This window comes from Photinus pyralis, unplaced genomic scaffold (assembly GCF_008802855.1).
Source record: "Photinus pyralis isolate 1611_PpyrPB1 unplaced genomic scaffold, Ppyr1.3 Ppyr1.4_LG5, whole genome shotgun sequence".
NCBI classification, from domain to species: domain Eukaryota; kingdom Metazoa; phylum Arthropoda; class Insecta; order Coleoptera; family Lampyridae; genus Photinus; species Photinus pyralis.
Window position 1 is genome coordinate 3,297,662 of NW_022170596.1, and position 17,795 is coordinate 3,315,456.

Consider the following 17,795-nt stretch of genomic DNA (forward strand, 5'->3'; position numbering starts at 1 on the left):
ATATTATCAAAAACCCTTTTACCTTGCGGTGTTGGGCAACCAAATTTAACAACATTCTAGTGCATTCTAATAATAAAATTAATTTTAGTGTTCGTATGCATACACAAACTTGGACCACTCTTTCTTATTTCGTGCTAAGGTCTTTCCTACTTTCCATGATACTCCCTTCTGCTGCAGTATTGTCGTTACCACCTCATTCCATGTCTGTCTTGATCTGCCTCTCACACCCCTTTTACTGGCACCTCTTCTCCGAGTCGTTGCAAATGTGCCCATCGTTCTATAAATTTTAGAACTCGCTGTACCTTTAGCGCTTTCTGGATTGTTTCGTTTATGATTTTATGTCATCTGGTTTTCACCATAATTATTTAATTTCTGTTGCCTTGTATTTTACTTTTTTGCGTGCTTGTTGTTATCCAGGTCTCGATATTTGAAAATTGTTAAGGAATTGATTGAGAAATGCACTATTCCTGTTTATTTGCGCGACCAAAAAACCCCTCTTTGGCGGTTCTGGTTATATATTAAATTTTTTAAAAAAATGTCCGATGCGCTGATATTTTATCGGTATCGGCCAAAAATGCCAACAATATAGCAGAATCTACCACGGTACGAACACTATTTCCATGATTACATTTATTCAATGACAGATTTCAAATTTGACAATGGAACCTCATAGGGAAATTTCAAGAAGTGCAACACTTACGAGAATCACTTCGAGAACTGAAGGACAGTCTGTACGTTATGAATTTCACTAGGGAAATTGATAATTGATAGACTTTTAGACAAAAAGTGACGAGTATGAACAAATACTAGCCAAGCTCAAAAAGGACTTTGAGAAAAAATGGAACGCCCGGATGAGTACAAAGAGTGACCTGACCATGGCAAATTTTGAAACGTATAGAACCCTTGGTACAGGTTCGTTCGGAAGAGTGGTATGTACCTAAATCATCTCGGGTAAGTACTGCAGACCTACTCCGTTGCGTTTCAGGTTTTGGTGAAAAAGATCAAGACGGACAATTATTTTGCCATAAAAATTTTAGATAAAGAAAAAATCGTTAGACTTAAGCAAGTTCAACATACTCTCAGTGAGAAGCATATACTAATGTCTATTAATTATCCATTTGCAATTACAATGAACCACTCGTTTAAAGATAACAGCTACATATACTTCGTACTGCCGTTTATTAACGGCGGTGAGATGTTTTCGCATCTTCGTAGGTCTGCTTCATTTGCGTTCATGACGTAGGTAGTATTCATCGCCGCCGTTTTAGGCAGCGCAAGTTCGACGAAAATCTTGCCAAGTTTTATGCCGCACAGGTTCTTCTAACGCTAGAGTATTTGCACGAGATGGATTTGATCTATCGCGATTTAAAACCGGAAAACATTCTAATAGACCCCGATGGGTATATTAAAGTAACTGATTTTGGATTTTGTAAGGTACCCAATTTTGAAGTGGGGTGGCAAGTTGTGTCCGGCTTTTCTTATTACAGATGGTGAAGGGGCGGACGTGGACACTATGTGGCACACCCGACTATTTGGCTCCGGAAATAATTTTATGTAAAGGATACGGACAAACTGCCGATTGGTGGTCATTCGGGGTCCTCATGTACGAAATGTCCGCCGGGTATCCTCCATTTTACGCCCACGATTCCATGAAAATTTACGAGAAAATCATAGGAGGAAAATATAAATTTCCTGCGCATTTCAGCGGGGAACTAAAGGATATTCTGAGAAACACATTGCAATTGGATCTGACTAAAAGGTGGCACTTGGCACGTTGACTATCACTAATATTGTTCTTTTAGGTACGGCAATTTAAAAGGTGGAACAAGCGATTTCAAGAATCATAAATGGTTTAAAGGCATCAATTGGTTGAGCCTTTATCAGCGCAAGGTACAGCCGCCATTTGTTCCAATCACTAAAAATGTAGGCGACACTTCTAATTTTGATGTTTACGACGAGGAACCTCTTCAAGTAGCAGCGAAAGAGTTGTACCCAACCGAATTTGCAGATTTTTAGTTTCACAATGGTTTACCTATCTGTTTAAAAACATTGAATTATATTAGAAGGGCGTTATTTTTATGCAATAAGAGACGCTTTTCAGGTTTAGGTACTTATATAATATCGCAGGTAGATATTATGTTGTACATGGTTTTAAAAAATTACCTACCTATGTTCTTCTTTTCCATTTTTTCTTTACTGCAATTTCGTAGTTATATTTTTAGCGCATTTTTGAAAAAATACGCTATTATATTCGTTATGGCTGGCTGTCCGGGTGAGATCAGCAACTACAATAGCTAGAGGCTTCAAATTTTCACTAAAAGCTTTCTGCTATAGTGTAGATGTGCAGGCTCTAGTCTATTTTGAGTTTGATTACTTGTGAGATCGATAATTGATGAAAATAAATTCGATATGGGTTTCGGAGGTGCTATAATTTTACCGTTAGATAGCGCTACCACTATAAAAACTTAATTATTTACTTTGTGGTCTGTTTTACAAAATAAAGACGTACCCTCAATTGAAATTAAATAAAATTAATTATTTAACACAGCCCAAATTACTCGTGAGATCGATAATTTTATTTTAAACTTAAATAAAATACTGATCTGTATTACCAAAAATGCGCTTTTATCATGCATATGCTGATTTACAACTTGTTTCATTTCGAAGCCTACACCTAATAATAATTGATAATGATTGAAGCCCATTTGTGACATATTTAGCTACATTGTAAAACAATATGAGTTAACTCCAAGAAATATTTGTATACATTTACAGATAATTTTATTTTTAAAAACAATTTACAAAAGAAAACAGAAGATTGGTTAAATGATAATACTTTACGCCCGTGTAATCCAATTATTCTGTCGATCGTATTCACCTAAGAAATCTTCATCACTTAAAATAGCAGGGGCTTTTTTTATGGCTGTGGTTTTTACATATACACTAGAAGCTTCTTTTTTGTCATAGTAATGTAGACTGCTTTTGTAAACATCTTTCTCCAAAGATTTGACCATGTAAGGGCCTTCTAATTCATACCCCAACTTGCGATAATAATTTCGTGTGCCCACTCCAGAAATAACGGCAATTTTAGTCGACTTATGTTCATGAATTGCTATACGTTCGGCATTCTCCATCAAGAAAGCACCGTACCCTCTATGCTGGAATTTCAGCATGTCGCGATCATTTACCGGTACTACACTGCCATAAACGTGAAGCTCGCGCACTATTGAACAGTTCTCTTTTAGTTCAGGTCGGAAGGTGGTTTCAGTAGAACATTTTCGCAACCTGGAAATTAGTTACAAAAACTGTGAAAGTTGAAGAGTGGTCACCTTAGCAATCCAATCAAGATGTCTTGTTTGGGGTCCTCGTAGCTTAAGAATGATTCCCAACCATTATTGGCGCAATAATCTCGTCTTACATATTCAACATCATTCGGTCGTACTTTGTGGTGGATCTCTGTGATTCCGACTTCACGTGTTCGAACGTCCCTGCACTTCAATTCCAGATCCTTCATTCTCGCCAATGCCAGTTCACGTAAATTGCCATGTTCCACTCCTGAGCTGCACTGACAATTAAAAAAATGCGAATAATAAGAAAAATTATTACCTGACAAGAGGCATGGGAATGTCTCTTTGAACTCTGTACACCCTGACCCACGGCGGAATTAGCGCCAAGATATTAGCGATCAAATCGACAAGCACAGAAGGGGGATAACTTTTGTATCTTCCCGTCTTCCACAACTCGTATAGACCAGTACCTCGTATCACCAAAGTTGGATAGATTTTCAAACCATCGGGCCGAAAGGCTGGGTTCTCAAACAGTTCCTAAACTCACTAAATAAGAGAATGTTGGAAAGGAGACGAGAATACCCACTATAAATTGTTCAATGTCTCGCTCTTCGTCGACATTTGGTAAATTGGGCATCATGTGGGCAACAACTTTAAAACCGGCATCCTTAGAGAAATTAAACGATTCACAAACAGCCTTTACGGTATGACCACGATTTGTATCTCTAGCTACATCTTCATACACTGATTGAATTCCTACAATTATGGATTATTAATTTTGCCATACAAATGCTTGAAAACAATTATTCAGCAGATATTTCTCTTTAATAAAACGAATAAAGTAAAAATGAATCAATCATTTAGATTCGATTCCTAATGGATAATAGTGAGGGAGGACCATTAGGCCAATCAAAAGTAGCTTTTTCTTTCTCATCTAATTCGTATAAAGAGAACTAGTTACTAGATATTTATGTATAGTCTCTTTTCACTGAGGCGGCGTGCGTACATTGTTTTTACATTTGTCTACCATTGAAGTTATTACTTATGGAAAGGGATAGGTGCTAGGTTTCATACCTCTTTTTTATCTCCAATTTAATTATAACTTGCTTACCTATTTCTAAACGAGTACAACCATAATTCAACATATCGGACAAATGCCTTTCCAAACAATAGTCCGGTCTGGTTTCAATAGTAATGCCAATACACTTAACATTTGATCTTTCAGAATACTTCACAGCTTCGTACACCGAATTACTTTTATGTCCAGACAAGGCATCATGTAAATTACGGATAAAATAATCACGATAATCCTCAGACAGTGACATAAATGTACCTCCCATCACGATAAATTCTACTTTATCTACACTGTGGCCCAACTGCTTCAACTACAACTTAACTGTAACACACATACTAAACAGCTACAATCAAATACCTGATCAACTCGATGCCTAGTCTGTAGATAAGGGTCATAACGAGCCCGAATTGCTCTCATAGATGTCGGCTCGTACCCTGTATAGCTCTGAGTTGAGTATTCAAAGTCAGAATCAGGACCCCCGGGGCAGTAAACGCAAATATTCCCGGTCATGTTTATATGCGGACAACGGTGAGGTTTACACATTACCGCCACCACTGCAATCTAAAATTGAGATTAGACAAGGAATTTCACCAAAGTAAATAAACTAACACCACTGGCTGTACGGATCGGTTTTGCGAGTAACTTTGGAACTAATATCTTCTTAAAATTTATAGGTACCGCCGCAATGATGTCCACTAGTCGGGGTGAGGAACTAAGCCCGTACTTCGACGAAATACGGGCTTTTAAAGCGTTTAAATTTACATTATGCTTCTCTTCTTGAGCTTTTATTAGATGTTGCACAATTTCCGCAACAGTAATTACTTTCTTTTCCTCTAAAGTCAGATGATCAAATTCTACAAAACCAATTAATTACACATAAGTTGGAATTCTTTATTGCGTACCGCCCGCTTTTTTTCGACCCATTGCAATAAATAAATATTTAAATGTTCACAGCATGAAAGACAACATAACCTCAATCACGTGGGTTTGTGACATTTCAAGTGAAGTGTGTACACCGTGAGTCACATAAAATGTCCGCTATGGCAAGGCACGGCAAAAAACTCTTTAAATATTTTTGAAAATTTTTTAAAAATAACTGAGATGTCACCGAAGAAGTGTAAATATCAAATTTCGTTTTTATTTTCTCTTGCTTAAACGGTCTGAAATGGACGATTGCCGTTTAGCTATGGGCACTTTTTTTCGGAGAATCTGAATGTATCAGAATTTCTATAAAATGCTAGGTGTAGAAGCTACAGGATTCAGGATACTACTTTCCTAGTTCTTAAGGGTGTCACATTGGATTTTACGGAATTACATAGAGGGTTACTTTGCTATTGCTTTTAACATTTTTAGATAATGTGATTTTGTTAAATCACTTAAATCTTAAATTAATCTTCGTACTTTTGATGTAACAAATTAGTATTATAACAAGGCTGCTTGTTTTTCTTTTACATAAATTGTAGGTATGGCTGGACCAAGAACGGGACCATCACCTGGCTACGCCACTGTAAATTAGTTACACAACCGCAAAACAAAATTTAAATTCTTATGGAGGGAACAGAAACTGAAACAAAACCATAAGATTTGTGGGTCACTTAAGAAGAAACATACGTATAAATAATATAAATAATAACCGTTGCAATTATTTTAATAAAATTACGTAATTAATTCCAAAAGTACAAGTCAAAAGCATATAATATGGAAAATCGCCATCATAGGGCGCCATGTTTAACATTCTTAATGAAAATGACTAAGGGAAATTCGCTAGCAATAAAAGTGAAAAACACTTTATAATTCCAATTGTTTAAATAGATATTGGTTTTGACTAAACAAATTTTAGTAACAAAGTAAAATCTGCAAAATTACAATAATTGGCGCTACATTACGCGCAATTTTTTAATTGCGTAAACCGTCGTGTACGGCGCTGTCGACCATCAAAAATATTTATTTATGCTCTTTGCGCTTCAGTCAAATAAATGGCGTCCAAGTGGAAATGTACGTAATTTTGTGCGTATGTAATGAATGAAATGTTTTCGTGATGTTTTTAAAAGTGAAAATGAAAAATAGCGGAAATAATAAGTAATGATATGTGTTATAAAATAGAGTTACCAAGCTCTTTTAATGAAGGGAACCATAGAAATGTTAATAAATTTCAATTAACAAGTTATATCTTTTAAAATTAAAATGAACGAAGAAATAGATATAAAACCGCCAGAGGAAAGGCCTGCTTGGCCCCCAGCCGAGGTTTTAAACATTAACTCTATACCAACACCACATATCAACATGACAATGCCTACAACCCCACAAGGGACTCCCGTAAACCCGAGCACCTTTCCCGAATACGACTTGCCACCGGAAATATCCCAGCAGGGCTGGAGAAAGTTCTGGTCTAAACGTGAGAACCGACCGTACTTTTGGAACAAACAAACCGGAGAAAGCTTATGGGAGATGCCGGTCGTTAAACCTCACTTCGATCCGATTACCGATCCCCTCGGTATATGCCATCCGCCCGGGCCACCTGTCGGATTACCCATAGTTACAAGTCCGGTTTCTATCATAAAGAGGAGGCCTTCCGAAGAAATCGGAGGCCCGCAAATAAAAAAATTTGTTTTGGCCGGTCCATGGGACTTGGACATACCGACGAACGTCATCATTTTGGAACGGCCGCCCTGTAACTATATGCATTCGCATCCTGAAATTGAGGGGTATCGATGCGGGCTGTTGGCCAAGTTACGTCAGTGTTACCAGGAGCTGTGCCATTCGAGAGAGTCGATCGATGCGCCGAAAGATTCGTTTAATCGGTGGTTGATGGAGCGAAAAGTGATAGATACAGGTAAACAAATTCGTTTGTTTAATTAGTGTTTGTTTGTGTTGAATTATACTTATATTGGAACGCTCACAGGCGGTCTCATTCATAGAAACGCAGCGAGCCGAGAGGTAGCGTCTTTCTTGACATTTATCTAGTGGTAAAAAAATGGTTGTGTGTCATCTAGTACAACCATGTGGAACCCGTATGCTAGAGTAGGACAGAGATATCCCCTGCAATATTTTCTTTCTCGAATTGGACTGGTGGACCGAGCGCACGTTCCAGTATAAGTATAGTTCAATGGTTTTTTGGTCTCAGTTAAACATGCAACAGTTTCCATGGAAACTATATAATAGGAGGTTATAGTCCCAGAAGCTTAACTGAGGCAAAAAACGGGTAGGCATTCTTGATGTTTCACAGTGAAATTAGAAAACATTGTGTTCATGGAAATTAAGTGTTAAGTTTAACGGAATCATGGCCCATGGGAGATCGGCACTGTAACTTCACTGAGGTGCAAAATTTTTTCTTGTTCGGAGATTAGCTGCCAAATTACGCGCTAGATGGCGCATTTATAGTACTTTGGCGCCCAGTGAGAAATAAATTTGGTTTAATTTATGGAGCACAGAAATTTGATTCATTTTCCTTGATTATTAGTTCATTTTCTGTTGACTTCGGTTTGAATGCATCAGAAGAAGAAAAAATATATATAGGTACCATATTATAAAATGCCTCGTAAATTGCACAGTTTCTTTGAATTTTCAGATATTGCAGGTGATTGTATTGTAGCAATTTTTACTACAATATGATTCGATTCAACATTAAAAAGTAACTGAAATTTTAATGTTTGACGAAAACAAGTTGACATGCACAAGGCTGTTGCTGTGGGCTGTTGTTTCCTAGCCACATTATTTTTGTGTGTAAATTTTGCTTTATTGTTAATTGTGGGGTGGTAGCGTGTATTAAAAAGTTAAAAAAAGAGGAGAGAAAGTAACGGTGGTGGGGAATAGCATAGCATGTGACGGAAGTTATGTTCACAAGTATGGCATATTATGTCATGTGTTTAATTTTGGGATAAGTCAGTTTTGTGGTAGTTCGGTGACTCACAGCCGTTATTATAAAGCGAGTTATAAAGTTACAACAGTGTTATTAAGGTATGTGATTGCATGTTGGGAATCACTATGTAAGCAGAACTATTGAGACCGAGGTTGAGACTATACCTACAAGATTGCATTTGGTAATTTGCTGGCTTGCGGACTGTACAGTTGGAATCGAGGTTGGAATTGTATTTCATAGGTAAGTGTTTTTGTTCCTATCTTTCAACGCACAAATTACTTGTATCTATTCTTAATGATTGTTTGTAAAATACTTAATGTGTGTATTTTGTAGGTTTCTAAAAACCTGGGGTTATACGCCGCATGGATGAATGTTTGTCAATTAAACAGAAGAAATGTTAGTTTATTTTATTTTGGAACTGCCAATGATGACGCGTCCCCCCGTTTGTATATTGATTATGTAGACTCAAAAAATGTCTCTCTGTCAAACTTTTTTTTGTCACCACAACACTAGGTCAACATACTATGCAGTAAGCAGTAAGCGGACACATTGTAAAACAGAAATCTCCCTACTCTTCATGCAAATGGTAGGTTTTTTCTGAGGTTTTTTCTTTTTGTTTGCTTGGGCGCTCCCATTTTAAGTTTAGCTGAGGGATGCCATAGCAAAGACTATGTTAGTACCAACGTTAGTACTGAAAATCGAATGATGGAATGAATCATGAATTCGCAACAAAAAAATCGACGCGTGTTGATCGACTCGGAAGATAGCCGCGGTCGACGGTTTGGCCACGTCTGCTGTAAAGGGTTATTTCGTATATTTAGACAGCGCGTTTATAGATATAGAAAAAAATGTTACATACAAAAGTTATGGGGATTTATCATAATTCGAAAGAAAATGTAAAGGAAAAAAACAAATGAATATCACAAAGTTAATAAAAAATGTAAAATTGGTAAATTTTGTATTTATATATATTTTTCAAAATATCAATAAATCTTTTCTTTCCGATTATAAAAATATATAATATTTTGACATTTGTTTTAGCTGTTTTTGAAATATTTGTAGTATATTATTTAATTGTTTTACCAAGTTGCAGTTTGCAAAAAAAACATGGCCATTATTATTTATTATTAATTAATATAATATTTTTTACCCTGGAAATAACCTAGACCAATTTTACTTTTAATATTTACTAGCAGTCCTGGCAAACTTCTTACCGCCTTTGGGAAATCCCATTTTTTGTTCGTACCCCGTTCCCGTTTTTGCTTGGGAACTTTGGAAGGTTCTTTCGGAGTACACCTTAACATTGACATTGCCTAACATTTTCATATAATGCCATTACAGTGTGCACATTTTTAATCCTTTGAGGATTTGTGAGTTAAGAGTTGCAGTTTCACGACATGGTGATGATGTGTTGCAAAATCACACTGTGCACATTTTAAATCCTTTGGAGACCGTCTTAGGAGATACTGTTTCAGAATATGTTGAAGGTTTGTTGCAAAGTGACAATGTGTACGTTCTAAACATTTTGAAGTATAGGTATTGCGTATTTGTAAGCGGTACACTGTGCACATTTCAAATCCTTTGAAGACTTGTGTGTTAAGAGATGATACAGTACAGTGAAAGAACTGTAACAATTTTGTAATTTAATTGTTCATGTTATAATTTTCCAGTTTCACTTTCTTGTTTCAATGTTAATTGTTTCATGTTGTTAAATTAAGTTATTTGTAAGTATATAAGAGTTATGACATATTTATCATTTTAATTTACGTTGATTTTGTATTTAAGGACAATGTGATAAGCATTGGTAATGAAAAGCAATGACTCTTATTTCAAAATAAAAACAATTGTCCTGAAACTCATCAAAAGTGATCAAAGTACACTATGGGTGTATGACGGCCAGTACATATTCTTTTAAACTTTGAGGGCGCCTGGCAAACTGTAAGGCCCCAGTAAATGGTCTGGCATACTTATTTCTGCTAGTGAAATATTAAATTTATAAGTAATAGAAATTTCAAAGTGCCTCAAGAAAATTTTTTGAAGCATGTGCTTTTCCCCTTTAATAAAATGCATAAAAGCAGGACCGATAACATTCAAAAACTGTCAGATATGGTACATCACCAATATTTTTGTTTTTTTAAAATATTCATCGTTTGCTATATTTTGAAAGAAGAAAGGGTGTGGGTGCCAGCAAGATTGCTTCATTGATAACAAACAGAATTTCCTTGGACACATTTGTACAATTTTTTGCAAAATCTCTGTGTTTATTACTTATCACTTTTATATCTTTAGGTATTGATCCATTGCTGCCAAGTAATTGCTACCCAGAGATATCTCTCGCAATGTACAAAGAAATAATGAACGACATCCCGATCAAGTTAATCAGGCCGAAATTTACCGGGGACGCGAGAAAGCAACTTTCGAGGTACGCGGAGGCCGCGAAAAAGATAATGGAATCCCGAAACGCGGAAGCGGAAAGTCGAAAGGTTGTGAAATGGAATGTGGATGAGACGTTCCAGTGGTTGAGGCGGACGGTCGGCGCTACCTATGACGATTTTCAGGATCGCCTAGCTCACCTCAAGTCTCAGTGCCAGCCTCACTTAACAGAAACGGTAAGGGAACGTGAGTGTGACTTGTGACTTGAAGTTGTTGTAGGTTAAACCGTCTGTCGAAGGAATATGTTTGAAAATTTATAATCTCTCGTCTGAGTACGCGAAAAAAGTGCGTGAGAAGAGCGGCACTGCGTTAAAAGATCAAAATATTGACATGCCCGTACCACTTACCATGGTTAGCACGCGGAAAGTGTGGTGTTATCCAATTCAGTTTGCCATGGGCTGTCCACGGCTACCCGTAGTGGAGTATATACCTGACCGAGACCAGGCTATGATCAGATTTCAGGGTGACACACTTGCCATTAACACTACTCACCTTCAGAAACTGGTAGAGCAATCTTCCATTTCACTAGTGTTTCATTTTCTAATTTCAGGAGCACTTGTATAGGCATAGCTGTTTTGATGATAAAAAATTCGAATTATTTATAGCAAGGGTGTGGGTGATGTTAAAACGCTATGCAACATTCTTAGGGGTTAATCCGTCTTTAACTACTGCAAATGCGGATTGCCAAGATACTCAAGCTTCGCTGCCTGTCACCGTATTTGAATGCTTACAAAGAATGTTCGGCGTAAGCTTTGAATGTTTCGCTTCGCCTCTTAACTGTTATTTTAAACAATACTGCTCCGCATTTGCCGACTGTGATTCATATTTTGGAAGTCGAGGGTAAGATTTTCATTTTTCCACAATCCAGCCTGTCCCATGTGTTGTTCTTTTAAGGAAAGTCTACTTTTTTAGGCCTTTTCTTCAATTAAAAGCTGTTTCGGGTTCATTTGAAGCTCAACCTCCTTATTCAGAAGAATTAATGGAATCTGCAGTGGATCATATGGAAAGGCTACTAAACGACAGTCCAGAACCGCTTAGTTTTATAGTATTTATGCCAGATTATCGAGAACCAACTCCTAATGGACTACTCCGGTTAGAGTCCAGTCAGTTCAAAAAGAAACAAGTGACAGTTCCTGCTTATGAGCATGAGTATAGGCATGGGTTTCAACATGTACTGAATCGGTGAGAGGAGTAGTTGCAATTAGCGCTGAGCGTTTACATTGAAGTTTGGTGTTAGAATGAGGTTAATGAAGCTGGCCCTGGAAATAGCATCATTTTAAACATTTCATGGAATTGTTAGTTTCCATATAATATTCCTAAGGTTCCATATTTATTTGCATCTCCTACCTGCATTCAAGAGTTTTGTAACGTAGGTTGTTAGTTCACCTTCCGCACTACCTGTCTAGGTCATAAATAATCCGAAACCCAAAATCATTTCTTTTAACAACGATACTTCCTCCTTACCAGACTCATGTCTTAGCACCAGAAAGTCAATCATCTCCATTTCCAAAATGTTCATGATTCTATACTTTCATCGCTTACATATTGAAAGTAATAACTTGTATACCATTCTGCCATCAAATTGAGAATTGTGTTAAAAACAATATTATATGAACTTCATAGTCTACCATACTTGGTCATAGCATTGAATAAAAACACTATAAGAAGCCTAACCCCGTGGAAATAAAGCGCGACAGAGATTGAACTGAGAATATAATGGGAACACTGTCAATAGTGTCGATTCTTGAACTGAGAAGAATGAGAATTTGCTTTCCTCCTATTTACCGCAAAGAGAGTTCGGTGGTCACAACCAATGCGGGTGCAAGGGGATTTGTCGCGCTTTCTTCCATAAGCGTTAGGCTTCTTATAGTGTTTTTATTCAATGGTCATAGTTACTCCCGCCGCACTTATTCATAGAGATATTATGAGCCTTCTGCAGTTGGTAGTTTAAGATCAATCTTTTCATTGTTATTTTTATAAAGTAAGTTTTTAGTGAAGTATGAAGCTTCCTGAACAGTTTTATCAATAATCATGGCGTTTGAATTTACTATTCACACAAATGTCCGTGAAGTGTAAAGCTTTGAAGAGGTGAAATCTTACACATTCTAACAGCTTCATCATAGACTACCATTGAATTCACAATCCCAAGAAACATCTGGGGAAATATTAGGCATTCTCGGATAATTTTGACTTTACATTAACCAAATTGGTACAATTTCTGCAGCCAGCTTCACACACTGTAACAATGGTCACTTGTTTGTGCTGGAGGGCTTATTATCTAAATAAATCAAAATTTTAAGAACACATTTTCTTATGGCTTAATTAAATATAATAAACACCTTTACCGGTCATGTTTCAGATCAGAATTAAATATTAGATCATCTCATGGAACGGTAATCGTGTGGTTGCAAAATTTATCAGGCTATCAAAAGTGGGGACCGACGGAAGAACGAGTCGAAGCCCTATTGGAGGCCTTCCGTCCTGGCCGGGAAAGGGAAAGAGATCGACAGGAATTACTTAGTCCGACGCGACAAGGTAATGCGACCGATAACAAGGAGGTGCTAGTGCATTAGGTTACAATGTAACTTTATACTTTGTTTTTATATTTTTTTATATATATTGTATTTTATGTATATGTTGTTTTTTGCAAAATTTTATTGTTTACTAGCAATATCGCGATATTACGATGTTAGAACATCAAAAGATGGAAAATGTACCTGACCTTTATTTTAAAAATTTGGGGTTTATATGAATTTTTTTATATGGGGACGATTTGGTTCAAAGTGTACATTTGACTATTTTATCCTTAAATCTCAAATTTTCAAAAGCGATGTAAATAGAATCACGGTTTTCTCTGTAATATAACTATCATCTTTATTTCTACATTATTTTTAATTTTGTACTAATATAGCCTTAGTATGGACGCGTACGCGTTTCTGTTGCAGACAATATACAAAAAACGTTCGTTTTGATTTAGGATTTTGCAAGTACGCATCATCGATAAAATAATGTAAAAAGTGTTTCCAAGGTTATTATGGTTGTTTTTCTACAATTTTAGATGCGCATGAAACCTCTACGGCAATTTTTTAACTGACCCTTTTTTATCTTTGAATTCATATGTAAATCTTTTGTATACTTTTCCCTAATATTTTTCTTTAATTTGTGAATTAACTGCAATTTAGGGTCTCAAATCATCATACATCCATAACCATTTGTTGTTTGTACATACCATTGTTGAGTGTTTGTTTTTATACATTAAATGTGTGCCCTGTATGTGTGTGGTTTGTATTCGTCCATGATTTTTCTTTGCAATTGCCTTATAAGTTTCACGTAGATACTAAAATTGTGTACATCAGAACGCCATGTAATGAGTATCGCTCATATACAAGTGGTTTCTTCGCGGAATTGATTGTTCTGGTTATAATTCAGTTTTTGGACCTTGGCATTCTAGTATTATTGTGATATTTGACATTTAATTCTATGGACAATTTGGTAGCCTCTGCTGTGAGACTATACATAAAATTTTTTGCGAAGGTTTATTGTGTGCAACAATTCGCCTACGGAATAAGTGAGAGTGCTGTAAAATATATTGTTTTATAAAATGTTTGTAATTATCTGTATTTATAAAATGAAAAATTATATTAGATTTATAGTGTCAAAATTTGTATTTTAAAAATTTATGCGGAATAAAGAAATCGAAACTTTTATCACATGGATTGTAAATATGGAGTATTACAGGCAGTGATGGTAAATGGAATTGCTATCTAACACTGACCTTCTGGTCTCATGAGAGTAGTAAAGGAATTTGAAAAAACGGAAGTTTTTTACGTTTAAAAAACGTTTTTAAAGCGCATTGAAAGGATAAATTTGGTATTGGGAGTATAATATAGGTTTTTTTGTAGACCAATTTTATATTCTACGTTTAAAATACGATTTTTATTCATATATATAAACCATACGGTTCACGTTTTACGTGGATAATGATAATATGTATACCTATATAAATAAATGTAGTTTTTTTAGCAATAATTTGTTAAACGTATCTAACACCACTTTAATTTACCATACACTAATATTGGTTTATTATTATTTATAAATGACACAAATTCTACTTGTTAAAATGACTACTGAAATTGGTACAAGGAATACATACTTTATACGATCTCATATCTTTTGTGTTATATACGACCGTTTTAAATCTGTTTGTTTTCCACATTCTTTTACACCAGGTATGATAGTTGGGCTTATTGGTTCATCCAGATGTTGCGGTAGTTGGTAAGTTGACAATAATAATAATACAGGATTATATTTGCTGATATTCATCTTCATTTTAGGACGTGGTACAGGGGCAGTATTCTGGACCTGCATCGGCCAGGTAAAGTTCGCTACAGCTACTTTCAACAGATCATAGTTTAAATTAATCTTTTTTTTACCTTGCAGAGGGACGCTTCTTCAATGTAAACCGGCACCTCTTACCTATAATGTATGCAAAGACGGAAAGAATTGAAAACGACGTTTCTTGGACGTGAAGACTCCTACAATCTCAAGGTAACTTTAATAATATTTTCAACAGTTCGAATAATGGCCTACACCGCTCTTTAGCAAACCATGTCTATCCACATCTAAGTTAACCTATACCAAAAAGTATTATGGTTACTCTTTGCCTATACCTAACAATTTCCGTGACGTCACCCACCGTTTTATTACGGCACCGCCATGCTAGGAAACCGTACCTTTACCGTGCGAACAACCAGACGGACGGACACACTTCTTGACGTCATTGATGGTAAGGTAGCTTCTCGTAATAGGTACTCACGCAACTTGATAAAACATCTTGCGTGTGGCTACAGATCTAAACTAGAAAACGGATTACTGTTACATAGAGTACTCATGCTGATTGAGTATAAACGTGTAGTGTAAATAAGAAATCTACTTACACATGTATCTTTGTTCACCTGCAGTATTCTACTCCTTAGTATTGTAACGTGATTTATAAATTCGGGTTCGATTTATATCAATATTTATTAAACAAAACTAAAACACTATAAAAACCGTACAATTTATATCGATTATTTATATCACACACTTCGCAATTTATATTTCCGCGCTCGATCTCGTTCGGTAGTAAAACTGCCGCGATGTTCGGTCCGCAACCATTTATACACGCAAGCAATGTAAGTCCAGAACATTCGCGCAATTACCAGACACGCTGCAAAGATCCCCACCATCGCGCGTCTAGAAAATTCCAGAGCGCCAAAGGCGACGTCATGTCTGGAGCGTTTCCGTTACAGTATTATTTCAACGAGAGCTAAGAGGCACCTTCTTTTGCTTTTCTTTTAAATATTAACATAAACTTGCAGAGTATAAGTACCTAAATATAGGTGGAATGTAAACTAAAATTGAATGGTCAGAAATCAAAAATAAGAGTGGGTGGTGTGCATAATGGTACATTTTTAAAATTAATTTTGATGTTTTTTTTTAAAACTTCTCAATTAGAGGGTCGCCAATTAATTGCTAAATTATGGTGTACTTAGTGCTATTCCAGAATAATATTTCATTATTATTTTTTACCATTCCCACTCAGACCAAAAATGGTGTACAAAACAGAGAAAAAGAGAGTAAAAATTGATATCATGATACTTGTATCACGGCATTGAATAGATGGCTGTAGGCAACCAACATTGCACGTGACAAACTGGAGCTGTTTTTACAGTTCTCTGTTACCACCCGGATACAGTGATATTTCAACCTTAATCTTCTTTGTGTTAAAAGTCACTATTTGATGCTAATAATAAAAATAAAGACTAAGCCATGCATTTGATCCGTTTTTTAAAGTATGCATAGCCCATTATGTATATATTTTAAAAAAACAATATGGCGTTCAAGTGGAATTATTGGAATATACCATTGAAATAAAAGACTAATACTACCCAATTTTACACCTGAAATGTGCGAAAGATGGTGGGTGACGTGTCATATGTGCGACGGAGACAGTTGCGTTTAAATCGAAGTTCTAAATTAGAAAGTCGGCAACACATCATACACCCGATAAGGGAAATGAGGTATCGAACAAAAGTCTTGTATACATACCTACATTCACTTGAATGTTACAAGAACTTTTTTTTTTGAATTTAAACATGTCTGAATTTCATTATAACCATATATATAACCAATGGCTGATATTATTAGATAATTTTCTATTATAATACAGTTCCTTTATTGTAGACAATTTTAAACCACTGCATCAGTGCCAATATTTTGGAAAAACTAAAGAAAGGTTGAAAACCTAATATAATAAATAATAAACCGTTATTAACTAAATCACTCAACAATGGCAGGATGCCTGTGTATTTGTTACAGCCATTGGTAATAACTGTAACTGTAACTATAACTGTTTAGAGGCAACCATACGCATTAATGAGCGTAAATTAAGATCCATGTCAACGTTATGAAAATTGCTTTATTCAAGTGATTTTGTGATTAAGGTTGCGAGCTAAGCAGATAGATTGAACTTCAATATGAACTGATAGGAATTGTGCTGATTCAAATTAAATTTTTCTCAATTCTGAACTTATACCGACGTAGTACAATCTCTAAAATCTATCGAAAAACGGCAGAGAAAAGAAAAGCTTTTGCGTGAAAAAAACCTTTTCGATTTGAGAACTACCATTTTTGACGCTTTGGTATTCCGAATACTCATTGGTATAGGTATACATATGTACCATGGAAATTGCCTACGGTCACGATAACCACTACCTAACCTCAAATAATCTAATTTGAAATATACTTTCAGCAAGTCTTATTTAGTTGATGTTATTTCTATTTTTTTACATTATCTTAATTGATTTTGTGATTTGAGTTACCCTAAATAACTAGTACAATAGGCTGACAGACGGTTACTGTGAGGTTATGCTGAAGTTGGAGTGGAAATGTCCCCGATTATTCTAATCGAAGTAAAACATTTAGGTACATAATTTGCCAATAGCGAATCTTGTAGGAGGTAATCATGAAAAAAGTAGCCAAGAGTAGCGTGTGGATGGGAAGATTTCATAAAGGTTTCGTAGTTGCCTGTATTGGTATTACTGTACTCGCTTTAGGAAACGTATCCTTAGGAGCGATACGATACTTTATAAACGTTAGA

At 35.9% G+C, this 17,795-nt stretch overlaps 3 protein-coding genes and 1 long non-coding RNA gene across 4 annotated transcripts; 3 read left to right on the plus strand and 1 right to left on the minus strand.

The window, feature by feature from the left end:
- The first annotated feature begins 556 nt into the window (after nt 1-556).
- On the plus strand, nt 557-2,106 carry LOC116171378 (cAMP-dependent protein kinase catalytic subunit alpha-like). The gene is made up of 6 exons (XM_031488175.1): nt 557-731; nt 780-929; nt 986-1,215; nt 1,269-1,434; nt 1,488-1,759; nt 1,803-2,106. Exons 1-6 carry the CDS (start codon nt 660-662, stop codon nt 2,014-2,016), a joined length of 1,104 nt encoding a protein of 367 aa, XP_031344035.1. The 5' UTR covers nt 557-659; the 3' UTR covers nt 2,017-2,106.
- A 631-nt stretch (nt 2,107-2,737) lies between these two features.
- LOC116171878 (elongator complex protein 3) lies at nt 2,738-5,363 on the minus strand. Its single transcript, XM_031488910.1, has 8 exons — nt 5,265-5,363; nt 4,972-5,216; nt 4,720-4,923; nt 4,399-4,672; nt 3,874-4,043; nt 3,607-3,824; nt 3,330-3,560; nt 2,738-3,285 (listed from the first exon to the last, which is right to left on the minus strand). Exons 1-8 carry the CDS (start codon nt 5,284-5,286, stop codon nt 2,838-2,840), a joined length of 1,812 nt encoding a protein of 603 aa, XP_031344770.1. The 5' UTR covers nt 5,287-5,363; the 3' UTR covers nt 2,738-2,837.
- Nucleotides 5,364-6,306: 943 nt separating this feature from the next.
- LOC116172191 (mRNA (2'-O-methyladenosine-N(6)-)-methyltransferase) lies at nt 6,307-14,361 on the plus strand. The gene is made up of 6 exons (XM_031489347.1): nt 6,307-7,195; nt 10,511-10,830; nt 10,874-11,158; nt 11,205-11,494; nt 11,567-11,836; nt 13,014-14,361. Exons 1-6 carry the CDS (start codon nt 6,547-6,549, stop codon nt 13,225-13,227), a joined length of 2,028 nt encoding a protein of 675 aa, XP_031345207.1. The 5' UTR covers nt 6,307-6,546; the 3' UTR covers nt 13,228-14,361.
- Nucleotides 14,362-17,372: 3,011 nt separating this feature from the next.
- Nucleotides 17,373-17,662, plus strand: LOC116172194. Its single transcript, XR_004145605.1, has 2 exons — nt 17,373-17,560; nt 17,621-17,662. It is a non-coding gene; the product is annotated as an uncharacterized LOC116172194 (long non-coding RNA).
- The last annotated feature ends 133 nt before the right edge of the window (nt 17,663-17,795 follow it).

Coding starts and splice junctions, on each gene's coding strand:
- LOC116172191 (XM_031489347.1), top strand. CDS start 6,547: ATGAACGAAGAAATAGATATAAAACCGCCAGAGGAAAGGCCTGCTTGG. Junction 10,831..10,873: donor AGCCTCACTTAACAGAAACG/GTAAGGGAACGT, acceptor AAGTTGTTGTAG/GTTAAACCGTCTGTCGAAGG. Junction 11,495..11,566: donor TCATATTTTGGAAGTCGAGG/GTAAGATTTTCA, acceptor CTACTTTTTTAG/GCCTTTTCTTCAATTAAAAG.
- LOC116171378 (XM_031488175.1), top strand. CDS start 660: ATGGAACCTCATAGGGAAATTTCAAGAAGTGCAACACTTACGAGAATC. Junction 930..985: donor CAGGTTCGTTCGGAAGAGTG/GTATGTACCTAA, acceptor GTTGCGTTTCAG/GTTTTGGTGAAAAAGATCAA. Junction 1,435..1,487: donor CTGATTTTGGATTTTGTAAG/GTACCCAATTTT, acceptor TTCTTATTACAG/ATGGTGAAGGGGCGGACGTG.
- LOC116171878 (XM_031488910.1), bottom strand. CDS start 5,286: ATGGGTCGAAAAAAAGCGGGCG. Junction 4,924..4,971: donor CGATCCGTACAGCCAGTGGT/GTTAGTTTATTT, acceptor TCTCAATTTTAG/ATTGCAGTGGTGGCGGTAAT. Junction 3,561..3,606: donor ATTCCCATGCCTCTTGTCAG/GTAATAATTTTT, acceptor TTGTCAGTGCAG/CTCAGGAGTGGAACATGGCA.